Source organism: Mya arenaria, chromosome 4 (genome assembly GCF_026914265.1).
Source record: "Mya arenaria isolate MELC-2E11 chromosome 4, ASM2691426v1".
NCBI classification, from domain to species: domain Eukaryota; kingdom Metazoa; phylum Mollusca; class Bivalvia; order Myida; family Myidae; genus Mya; species Mya arenaria.
In genome coordinates, this window is record NC_069125.1 from 13,572,805 (window position 1) to 13,586,498 (window position 13,694).

The window sequence follows — 13,694 nt, forward strand, 5'->3', positions numbered from 1 at the left end:
TCTGTCGGAGCATTGTTAGAAAACTGCCGTCTGACATAGCACTTTAGAAAATAATATTCAGCCGCAGCTTTCATGAAAATTTCTTGCAACAACCAATCCAAATTCAATGTGTTCAAAACATAGTTATCTACATTTTATTCGGGTACAACATACCTGGTAATTGTTATTCATTATAGGATGTATGAAACATTCCGCCGTAGTTCCTTAAAAAATATCTTGGAATCGGTCGAAACCCAACGTTTTTAAAACCATACTACATTTTGTACCTGCATTACGTCACTTCCGGATTTGGTTTTGATTTATACCTCCCACCCGACTAGAAAGACAATGTTGCAAACGAACATTGCAATTATTTAAAATGATACTCGTATTTAAAATCAATACATACACATGTAAAACAAGCATTAATTTTGAATAGTAAACCTTAAACTTATTACTAAATAATGCATTTATGGGAAATGTTAATTACTGATGACAAGATCGTAACCGTGTATTCAATAGCTGAAAATGCAAAACTAGTAAATGATTAGAGAGTGTTAAAAGTTTTACTGTGATCTACTTTCGTCTCATAAGGTAGAAATGCCGTGTTTTTTTGCACCTCTCTTTCAAATTAAACGAGATATCCTTTATAAGAACGATTGTTTTCGACATCTATTCATCCTTTGGGGTATATCAAAACAATTGTATTAATTGTGGTAAATCTTTCTTGGGAGCAATAGTGCATATTTATTGCACTTAAATTAAATTAGCATTCCAATGATGTAAACACGCAGAAGCTTTTAAAGAGCAAGATCTACCAGTAGGATGTTCGTCAGAGGGCTTGAAATTACTGTTTTAATTTATATTTAAAACCTTTCGGACACTGTTTTCATGATAATATAAGAAACAGGTAAACAGTGAGAAAATGGACTATTATGGTAAAACCCAAATCGTTCTTATGTCCCAATTTAGACCTGTATTGAAAACTACCCCATGCACGGTTTTGCGAGGTCGCAGTTAATTAAGAATGTTTGTATAGGTTACCTTTACATATATTTTAACTGGATGGGTAGGCAGGTTTGGACCTTTGGCTGCCAAGGCTCCTCTGTAGAAAATAGACGGAAATATTTTCTAACACCGCAGAGGGTCGAAATTTGTTTTCAGTCGGAACAATTTTACTGGGTTGGTCTACCCGACGAACATAGTAAAATCGACCACAAATAGGATATTGCTATTTTTTTAAAAAAACATTAGGTATTTCCCCGCTATTCATAGGTCAACAATGTAATTTAAACATTGTTATTGCTATTTTTAAAAAAAACATTAGGTATTTCCCCGCTATTCATATGTCAACAATGTAATTTAAACATCGTAGCATTTGGAAACTCGGTGATTTTTTTCTCACGAATGTTCGTTTAAAATAAATAAACACTTAAATGACACGCTGCAATTAATTACGCGTAAGAGAAGATTTTCGGTTGAAAATATAACCTGTCAACAAACAACATGGAACTGGAATATTCAGATATTCGTGTAAAAGGGTTATAAATGTAAGTACCCCTTGAGCAGTTTTGTACATTTATTTGATTCAAAAGCGTTTGTGTTTTAATTTATTTTTAGAATTCTTAAATCATTCTATACGCTAAATGTAAAATCATATTTTACATATACTTATGTACTTGATTTATGTATAAGAGTATGTACAATTTATCTTGATTATTATATCTTAGAAAAATGTTAAACTTAAAATTGTGTTTAAAATCATTTTATGTGTTTTGGTACGCGACTTATTTCTAACATACCATCATACTTGTTCATAAATGACTGAAAATTACAAAGTAAACAACAGGTTATGAAGAATCCAGCCAGCATTAATTACTATGTTGGACCCTTTAGAGCTGATTTGACAGCCAAGTCTGTCCACAAGGCAGCCGCTTCTGATAGAGATGATGGGAGCATTGTATATCAGACATATTTGACTTGGTTTCTGTTTTATAAGCACACTGTATTCAAAAATCCAGTGGCGGTTGTGGTGGTGGTTGTGGTGTTGATGATGATGATGATGATGATGATGATGATGACGATGATGATGATGACGATGATGATGATGATGATGATGATGACGATGATGATGATGATGATGATGATGATGATGATGATGATGAATTTTATCGATAAATTCTATCAGTCGCACGGCTTTGAAACATTAAACTTTATAAATTTATATATATTTCAGCATGTTTTTCAAAATATGTTGGATAAATATTAAATTGTTTAAATTTTATTTTTGTATTAATTAGTAAGAGATGTATAGCTTTTATATAGAGATGCATAACTTTTAACCTTTACGCTTAACATTCTTGATGGGTAGCCCTTGAAGTTTGGGGGTGGATGTAATGAAATACAAATAACTTTTTTTAATTCACGGTAAAAATATGAAAAAAAATGGATAAAAGTCCCATAGTGTTCCATTATTATAGCTATGTTGATGGTAAAATCTTTATAAAAGTGTGTATGACATGGTTTAAGAATTGCATATGCGTACATCAATTTAACCGAAATAAAATGCCTTATTGGATCATCCCCGGCTATATTTTATAATTGAACTATTACCAAAATCTTTAAATGATTCACCTGAAGTAAATTTACGCTACCTGCATGAATTTGAACCCATAATTGATAAAGTAGGATGAGGAAGCCCGGAACAAAACTAATATTTTCAATTACTTTCTATGTCGTTTGAAAGCCTTTTGAGTAAAACCAACTACTGCAATTTGATACTTGTGTCTTGGTGTTGCATTGTGAATCTGTTTATTTCAACAGTGACTTTAAGGGGACTTGCTAATATTTTGGCATCATTAATGCGTTATCCTGGTTATTCATCTAAAATCACTTAAATTATCATTATTTTACTCTTTGATACCGAATAGCAAAACAATACAATTGAAGTAGCGACAACTTGATGTAATGTGGAGCGAACCCGGTACGCTATTTTTTTTTTTTAGAAAACTGGTACCATATCCACTCGCCCAAAAGGACTCATAATAAGCTGACGTATACTTAAACCTTTATTTAAAACATTGGTAGCATCACGTGATAGTGTGAATCAACCAATCACGCTAAAGCCTTTAGCTGAATCGCATTGCTAACACTTTTCAATATCGTAGATTTCAAAGACAATATTTAAGCATATATCAAAATGTTCCAACAGTATCTTAGTTTTAACATTCCTAATGAGTTGCCACACTTTATTTCGGAAAAAAAATCCGTAAAAAGGTTACTTTATAAACCCTGAAATAGTCCCTTTTATGCGCAGACACGGTAATGAAAAATACCCAATGGCAAACCTTATATTACTATATGATTTAAATGAGGCTGATCCGGAAGATATTTGATAGATGTCACGAGGTTGGATCTCTCTCGTTACGAGTGTGCTTGTGTGTGTTTGAATGATTTGGAAATAATCATAATTTACAGTTGGAGTACAGAAGATGGATAAACATATTCCAGTGTATATATATATATATATATATATAATCATTTTTTTTGCTAGGAAATGATTGCATGCATTGTACCTGTACTGTACCTGCCTTGTTCCTTCCTGTATTTATCTGTATTGTACTTGTCGTGTACCTATATTTCTTGTTTCAAAATGAATCAACGCGGTCGTTTCCTATACACGTTTAATGTCATTATATATCAATATTTTTTTGCATTGATTTATTCCAATTTTGGTAAAATATTATTTTAAAATTAAATATTTAAATTCAAAGTCTAGTTACTTTTGGTTTTATAAGCACATGGGGTAGATTCACGAGGGTATTATCGGAATATAAACACGGCATATTTTATTAATACTGATATCAGATGCCAGACGTTGGAACTGTTTTCTCAAGACAATCAGCAGAGCGACATCAACAGCAACAACAAGAGCGACAACAACCATGACCAGGAAACTATTCCAAAAACAATTGAAATCGCGTTAGAGGTAAACATATGAATTATTATAAATGGAATTTATAAACAAACAAATATATATTGGCTCTTTATTGCCTGATAAAGGCATATAACTGCTCTAAGAAGGCCAAGATAACGTCCAATTCTGGCCTTGATCTTAAAAATAAATTACAACTAATATTAATTACGCCTGATAGTAAAATGTTATTGTTTATTTAAAGTCCAAAATGACTTCTAATTGTGACTTTGCCCTAACAACAACAAAAACAACAACAAAAACAACATGAACATGGTCACTACTAAAAAGCGTAACAAGGGCTTGAGTAGTCTTGCTGATATGTTTCAGGCCTCGGAAAACACAGAAGGCAGAATTTCAACGGACCCGAAAAAGGCCACGCGACGTGAGAAACCAGATGCCGGAAGTAAACAACCGTCTAGAAGAACAGATCACAAGGAAGATGTTGGTATTATGTTTACAAAGCCATTTATAGAATTAAAATAACAAAGGGTTTGAACTTTGTATCGACTTCCTTTTTCATAAAATATCAAACAATTATAAATGTTTATCTGACTTTGAAAAAATGGGTATAAGTCGGTCGGTCATTTATGATTTATGATCGGTCGATACACCATGTTTTGTCAGCACAATAATCCGGGAAGTTTTACTAAGTTTTATGAAACTATAGTGGTAGTTTTTTCTTAGTCAGAAGATGTTCCTATTATTTTTTGGGTCATTAGGTTGAAGGTCAAGGTCTCAGTAATTAGTGTTAGGAACATTTTGGCCGTCTTATATCTTGATAACGGTTTAAAAAAGGATCATGAAAATTCAGTGAACATTAGGTCAAAGGTCAAGGTCAAGGTAAGAAATGTAATGAAGGCATTTGTGGAACGCTTTGACTTAGGATAATATAACTTAAGTAGTAGGTTGTCCTTGACGGACGGATGACCTTAGCTGTTTAAGTCTGTATGTAAATGGTTAGGTCAACAATGTTATTAACGCATTGTCCGCACGATAACTTGAGAAAGGTTTGACCTATAATACAACTTAATTGATATTTGGCCTTGACCAGTAGATTTTTCATATTATTGGTTGGTTCAAAATATCAAGGTTCAAGGTCACAGTCACTGTTGTTTGGATAGTTTGTTGTGTGCAATAAAACTCACACATAAACGCTTTTACTTACGCCTCCAAAACTTAGTTAGATGTTGCCCTTGACCAATAGATGGCCCTTTAGTTTTGAGATCAGTAGGTCAAATTCAAAAAATGCCTTCTATATAGTCTTAAAAACCTATCGGCACAGAAACGTTAGAACGGTTTTGCATTTAACTAACTAGGTCATTACAAGAATGGTCACGATTACAGTCAAACTTGTTTTGACAACTTGGACCGCACCGTAACGGCTGAAAACTACTTGACCTTAGACCATGCAACTACTTCACATGTAGATTGTTTTAGGGTCACTTGTTCTAAGGTCAAGGTCACAACAAAATAGTTTGCATTTCTCCTAAAAATGCATGCATTTAATTTGGCAAATGTTTCTGACAAATCAGCGCTCAGAGTTATAATGCTTTACACACGTTGTTGAATAAAAGGAAAAGAAAAGACTCTTATATCTTATGCTCGCTTGAGCATCACATTCACGCCGCAGGGCCGCCAACTTCAACCCATCAGATCATCACATGGACGCCGCTAGGCCGCCAACGTCACGCCGTTAGAGCCCCAACTTCAGGCCGCTATGCCGCCTACTTCATGTCGCTAGACTGCTTACTGTACGCCGTTAGATCACCTAGATGAACTCCGCTAGACCGCTAGACCAACAACTTCACGCCCATATGCCGCTATACTGCCAACTACATTCCGCTAGGCCACTTGACCGCCAACTTCACTCCGCTAGCCCGCTAGACCGCCAACTTCTCTCCGCTAGGTCACTTGACCGCCAAATTCAGTCCACTAAGCCTCTAGGCCGCTATACCTACATGCCGCCATGCTGTTAATTTATCGGACACTACTGTTAATAGATACATAGTGAGCAGTAATATACCAGTGTATCTCGGGTTTATGTACTCGTCTTTACTTTCCAGTGGTTGTCGGTACAGGTAATCCTCAGAGTATTTCAACCGGGATGTATTACTATGACGGCACAGGATTTCAACCTATAAGAGATCCACAAATGCCGTCAGAGATTGGGTATAGAACATTTTATTAATACTGTAATGTTTCTTTTTTATTATTTTATACTCTTGTTTTCCTAGATTTCTTGAAGCATGTTGCTCATGTTTTATGTTGCGCAAAAAGTTCCGTAGTATTTGAAACATCTTTAGTTTCAGAGTGTCGCTGTCCATCATCATCATCAACATCATCATCATCATCATCATCATCATCATCATCATCATCATCATCAACAACAACATATCATCATCATCATCATCATCATCATCATCATCATCATCATCATTATCATCATCATCATCATCATCATCAACAACATATCATCATCATCATCATCATCATTATCATCATCATCATCATCATCATCATTATCATCATCATCATCATCATCATCATCATCATCATCATCATCATCATCATCATCCTTCCAATCGGTTATCACTACCAAAACCCGGCGCTGCAAAATACGGCATTACACTGCTGTTTTACAAATTTTTTATCATTATGGTATAGCAAATACAAGAAGCCTATGAAATAACATTTGAATTATAAATATTATACTATTAGCTATAACTTATATAATTATATTCTTGATAATTCTTGCTACGTTGCATGTCCCAAAAATTGCATTGCATTACAAATAATTCCCGAATTTTTAGCCCGATGGCGATGTCCGACGACGGCAGTGACTTTCTATTGGCCCAGGGGGCAATGTCACGTGACGGCCGCGGATCAGACAGGCCCAAAAGCGCCTATAAAAACGTTGACAGCATATGTACGTATGTCGCATATCTAAACATTAATATATTAAAAATTACGATTGAGTGTTAGCTCACAGGAGTTCACATGAACAAGTTCTGTGACCAATCGTTGTCCGACGTACAAAATTCGCTTGTAAGCACTTGCTAGCAGCCGCATTTAACCAATCATCATTAAACGTTTTCGAAACCTGTGTTTGCTTGATATCTTATGCATGAATGAAATTTGGTCATATTGATTCTGAAAATATGTAAATGGTCAAATAACCTTATTAACACTCTAGACGCAACATGTTATCCCAAAATCTTCATGAAACTTGGTCAGAGACTGATTGATTCTAGGTCATATATGATTTTACGTTATATCTGATTGCTATGGTTTGATGCTGAAAACACCTCACCAACACTTTAAACGCAATATGCTGTCTCAATTTATTCATGAAACTTGGTCAGATACTGTTTGAGTCTAGGTCGTAATTAACCTAGCCGCATCTAACCTTAATCTAGGTCGTTTACGTCATATCCAATTAAAACATTATCACTAAGCACAAAGCCAGCATCATTTGTAAAACGCTCCTGATGTCGCAGTTTTCACCCATCTTCATAAAACTTGTTTAGAATGTTTGTCTTTATCTAAGTCAAGTTGGGAAAATAGGTTACAAGGTCAACTGTTTGATCAACCTTGTTATCACTGTAGAGGCTTTTCTTTCTACCCGATCGTCTAACCACATACATAACACTTGTTCCTAGCACCAGAATGTGTGAAAAATAAACCAAAAAGTGGTGAATCAGGAGATAAAAGGAGTCCGCTAGTTAGTTCTAATATAAATAACAGATTACACTTTCTAGACTACTTTACCAAAGTATCGTTTTCGTTAGTTAAATTTCTCTTTATTTGTATTAATTGAAACATAACTGACATTGTCGTAATTATTGCTCTTATATATAATAATGGAATCATTTTTTTAATTTTAAAGACCCGGGCCGACGATTTAGGGCAGAACTAGGCCGTCGAGTATTGGCAAAGCCAGGACATGACGTTAACGTTTCCACCTCAATGACGGACCCTGAAACGTTAAACGTCTCAATCAACGTCAGTCTTAACATCGCTGAACTTCTCCGATCTCACCAGGGCAGTACGCATGGGGATCGAAATACGTCAAACAATACCGAGAATGAAGCGTCTAAAAATCAGTAATGGGAAGGCTATCTTTCGAAACGACGCCTGCAATAGACTATAAGCCATGGCCGCTCGAGTAAGATAGGTTCATCCTAACCCCAGCGTAGGGTGTTTTGCGGAAACGAGGTTTACCGAGTTCCGTAAAACCCCTGAGGGAGGGTTGGATGAACCTATCTTACACGAGCGACCAAGGTGGAAGCTTTTTCTCCTATATCAGTTAAACTACAGCTAAAATGTATTTATATTTATGCTGGAACTCTTTTGTGCGTACCGAAATATATCGCGAATAGATGTGATAATTTGTGGTTGTCATAGATATGCGCGCAGTTATTCACAATAAGTAAATAATCAAATCGTTCTTTAAATAGTTCTGAGGAGAGTGCAGCCTTATTTATTGAAAGCAGCGTGAAATCCTTTTTTTTTGGTGCCATTTGAAGCGAGAAATAATTTATTGGATTTTAATTATTGCCCTAAGACAAGGTATCCATGGTGCTACAGACGACGGTCTCTAAAAAGGGAGGTTATTGTGTGATGACAATACAAAAATAGTTCCATACGGGTACTTATCTTTGCCCGTTTGCAAGATTGAAAGTTTCTTCCATGGCCGAGAGTGTAAGATAGGTTCATTTCAACCTCAGCATAGGGTATTTCGCAGAAACGGGGTTTACCGAGTTTCCGCAGAACACCCTGATCGAGGGTTTGGATGAACCTATCTTTCACGAGCGGCTATGGTAAATGCTTTTACTCCCACCTCAGTTAAACAAAATACAGCTAAAATGTATTTTTAAAAAAATGTGGTTTTAAAATTGTTTTCGATGGAATACTTTTGTGCATAGTGAAAATAAATTTGCGTATAAATATGTGATAATTCATGGATAGACGCGCAGTTATTTAGATTATGTAAATAGTCAAATCGTTCTTAAAATAGTTCTGAGGAGAGTGAAGAATTATTTCTTGAATGTAGCGAACTTTTTTGGTGCCATTTGAGACGAAAAATTATTAACTTTGATTTTAAATATTGCCACAGGACAAGGTTTTCATGATACTACAGATGACGGTCTTCAACAAAGGAGGTTATTGCGTGATGACAATAAAAAGGAGTTCCATAAGGGTACTTGGTTTATATATGCCCTTTGGTCAAGATAAGGATTTCCAGCATGGCCAAATATTTGGATCTACTTATCTGAGGAGGGAGAATAGGATTTCCAGAAAGGCCAAATGTTTGGATATACTTATTTTGGTTGGGAAAGAAATGCTTAACAATTTGGCCAAATAATTTTCAATTCATTCCATCGGTTGAGAAGTTATGCATTTAAACGGCCAATTTACCTTTGATATGTTTTTGTGACCTTAATAAAATTATTGTAGATATAAAACACATACAAAATCCTAACAGTCCGTCCTGCCAGGTCAGCATATACTATCTGAACGAATCTTAACCATCCGCCCCGCCAGAACAGCATATACAATCAGAACAAATTCGGATACAAAACACATGCAGCCAATTGTATAAAAAATGGTAAATATTTACCTGAGTAAATATTACCAAAGGTAAATGTCGTGTTAGATTTACCAAAGCGGTAATTCCATTGTATAAATTACAAGTTACATTAGTTACAATGATGGTAAATATACCGAATAATTTACCATAGGAACTTGAACCAAATTCTCATAATGCATTGGTGTGACGTTATTATCGCGCTCATCTGTCAGCTTGAACATTGATACTGTGACTTCGTTTTCGATTCATGTAGGCACCCTCATCCACTCCCTGGGTGACTGGATATGTATAAGAGTTCCATCTTTGCAGTCAACGGCCGAGGGGGAAAATCGGGCAAAAAATGCCGACTTTGCCGCTTTAAGATCGGCGGCTTCTGTAGGGAATTTGTGGCTCAAGCATGTTAATCGAAAAGTGCGTTTGTCACGTCAGTCACTGTTCTCGTAACTGTCGCAATGTCCACACCGAACGTATCTCCAATAACCTGTAGAAAGGCACCTGAAGCGTAAAACCTCTTCATAGTCTTCTGTCGAACAGTCAAAGAGTGGTTTCGTTGCGTCGGACTTCTCAGTCTGTCACTCAAAAGGTCAAATAGTCTGTCGATGTTGTCGTTGGAGAATCTGTACCTTCGACGTACTTTTTTGTTGTCAACCCGTCCAAAGTGTCGAGGGCGTCGGTGAAGAGCGTTCATACGGTCAGCCATCTGGATTTCGGTAGCCCACACGGTCAATATTTACCCACCTCTTGTAGGAGGGTAAATATTATCGTGGTAAATTGCCTGGTAAAATCCAAAGATCTGTTTATACAATCAATTACCAACAAGTTACCAGAAAATGTCACACGGTAAATAATTCACCCACCTCTTGGACGAGGGTAACTTTTACCGCGGTAAATTGCCTGGTTACCCGAAAAATTACCCATGGTAAAATATTTGTATATACAGTGGGTTACTGATAGCTGTTATTCATTGACAAAATATGCTACAGCATGCACGCAAAACAATGACAAATTTAAGACAATTTAATACACCGTCTGTCGGAGCATTGTTAGAGAACTGCCGCCTGACAGAACAATTCACATAATATCAAAAGCAATATTTTTAGAACAAAAATAGTTTCATTATTATTGTATACAACACACCTGGTAGCTGTTATTCGTTGATAAAATATGCTACAACATGCATGCAAAACAATAACAAATTGATAAAGAATGTAAACGCGGTCTGCCGAAGCACTGTTTGAAAACTGCCGTCTGACATAACATTCCACTTTATAACATCCGGCCGCAACTTTCATTAGACTAATTTGAGGCAACCTGTACAAAATCAAAGTAATCTAACATTATAATCTGCTTTTTGTTCGGGTAAAAATTAACTGATATATTTTAATCATTATACCATGAATTGTTATAGCAATCCATCGTAGCTTCCATAACAATAATTTGGAAATTGGAACCCGTCGGAAATCAAAGTTTTCAAAACAATACTGACTGCATTATGTACGGATTCAATATACTTGGTAGCTGTCATTCATTGGCAAAATATGTTTTAACATGCATGCAAAACAATGACAATTTCAAGAAAAAATGTAAATGCGGTCCGGCGGAGCATTGTTAGAAAACTGCCGCCTGACATAGCATTTTAGAAAATAGCATTCCGCCGCAGCTTTTCAAGAACTTATTACTAAATAATGCATTTATTGGAAATATTCATTACTGGTGACAAGATCGTAACCGTGCATTCAAAAGCTGAAAACGCATAAACAGTACGTAATTTATGAGTGCTAAAATATTTACTGTGATCTACTATCGTCTCATAAGGTAGAAATACCGTGTTTTCCGCACCTTTCTTTTAAATTAAACTCGCTATCCTTCATAAGAACTATTATTTTCGACATTTATTAATCCTTTTTGGTATATTAAAACAATTGTATTAATTGTGGTAAATCTTACTTGGGAGCAACAGTGCATATTTATTGCACTTCTCTTAAATTAAATTAGCACTCCAATGATGTAAACACGTAGACGATATTTCCAAAGGAAGATCTACCAGTAGGATGTTAGTCAGAGGGCTTGAAATTACTGCTTCAATTTATATTTAAAGCCCTTCGGGCACTGTGTTCATGACTTTGAAAAGGTTTTCTTGTTGATCTTAGAAAATGACGGAACGAAACAATGACAAGAAACACCGTAACTATTAGGAGATCATCTTTGGGTGTTTCTTCAGTGTGTGTATATCACGTGATACATTACGTCATATATACTACTTCGGAAGGCAACATTTTGCTTAAAATGAAGACTTGAAAAAACAAAGCTAACTTTTCTTTTTCTACACCATTGTAAATGAATCAAAGGGGAGTCTAGTATGCCGCTTAAATATCCCCACCTCCGTTTTATTACTGGAGTTTGATAAGGTGATTAGTTTCTTCAAACACTTCGACAAACATGTTTCTAAAATAATGTTTTGACAGTGCTCAATCAGGCAGACGTTTTGCGAAAAGGTTTGTCGAAATATTTTTCAGACACTAAACTTTCCATGAAACTCTGGTAAAAGATAAAAGGCGGGATTCTGTAAGCGGCGTAGACTGCGCCATGTTTCATTTAAAATGATAAACAAAAAGTAAAGTTGTCTTTGTTTAAAGTCTTCATTTAAAGCAAAATATTGCCTTCCGACATAGCATTTATGGCGCCATCTATCACGTGGTATTCACACACTGGTAATTGAATTATTCCCAAATACTACAAACGTTTTCAATTGACTTACCTTCCCCCTGCGTTTCGAAGGATGGCCGCTTGCGAGCTTGTGTCATTCTGGGTGATATTCAATATGCAACTTAAGTCATTCCGATAATAATACATCATTGACTCTATTCACTGTATAGGTTCGTTATATATATCCAGCATTCCGATTAGCTACATCGTTCTTAGGTGCCAATTTAGACCCGTATTGAATACTACCCCAGACACAGTTTTGCATCAAGATCGCAGTTAATTAAGAGTATTTGTATGCGGTTATCTTACCCACATTTTTTTAAGTGGACGGGTAGGTAGCTTTGGACCTTTAGGTTGCTAACGCTCCTCTGAAGAAAATAGACGGAAACATTTCTTGATACCGCAGATGTCCAAAATGTGTTATGAGTCGGGTCAGTTTTACTGAGTCAGTCGGGTAAATTGGTTAAATCGACCACAGATAGGATGTTGCTATTTTTAGAAATAGAAGGTATTTCCGCGCTATTCAAAGGTCAACAATGGAATTTCTACATCGAAGTATTTGGAAACTCGGTGATGTTTTTTTTTTCACGAATATTCGTTTAAATAAATAAACACGAAAAAGACACGCTGACAGTAGATTACGATATATCTAACAATTTAAGTCATTACAGTAAAACATGGATTTTTAGTAAAATCACCGCGTAAGAGAAGATTTTCGGTTGAAAAGACAAACTGTCAACAAACAGCATGGAATTGGAATATTCAGATATTCGTGTAAAAAGGTTAAAAATGTAAGTAGACCATGAGCAGTTTTGTACGTTCATGTGATTCAAAAGCGTTTGTGTTTTAATTTATCTTTGGAATTCTTTAATCATTTTATTAGCTAAATATTTAGACATATTTTTACATGTACTAATGTACATGAGTTACGAATAAGAGTATGTACACTTTATCTTGATTATTTTATTTTAGAAAAATGTTAAAAATTGTGTTAAAAATATTTGATGTGTTTTGGTACGCGACTTATTTATAAAATACCATCATACATGTATAAACCCGTTATTTGTTTACAAAATGGATATTTTCATAGTAAACCTTTGAGGAAAAGTTGTGCGTGGTTTTGGGCTCGAACCCACGACCGCTGGGACACTAGCATAACTCATTTGCTTCATGTAGGTATTGCCAATTCTGTCAATAGAACTGTCTGGAATCATTATCAACCGTATGCGCAATTACAAAGTTAAGCCTACCACCCATTAACCTTTGCTAAAACGGATATTAAATGCATATTGTATAATAAGTCTGTCATTTCTTTCAGTCAGAACATTGACTGAATATTACAAAGTCAACAAACAGGTAATGAAGAGTTCCAGCCTGCATTAAATACTATATTGGACCATTGAGAGCGGATATCACAGCCATGTCTGTCCAAAAGGCAGTCGA

At 35.6% G+C, this 13,694-nt stretch overlaps 1 protein-coding gene across 1 annotated transcript; it reads left to right on the plus strand.

Annotated features, from left to right (window-relative positions):
* The first annotated feature begins 3,435 nt into the window (after nucleotides 1–3,435).
* On the plus strand, nucleotides 3,436–6,124 carry LOC128230595 (uncharacterized). Its single transcript, XM_052943009.1, has 4 exons — nucleotides 3,436–3,490; nucleotides 3,847–3,967; nucleotides 4,283–4,396; nucleotides 6,019–6,124. Exons 1-4 carry the CDS (start codon nucleotides 3,471–3,473, stop codon nucleotides 6,094–6,096), a joined length of 333 nt encoding a protein of 110 aa, XP_052798969.1. The 5' UTR covers nucleotides 3,436–3,470; the 3' UTR covers nucleotides 6,097–6,124.
* The last annotated feature ends 7,570 nt before the right edge of the window (nucleotides 6,125–13,694 follow it).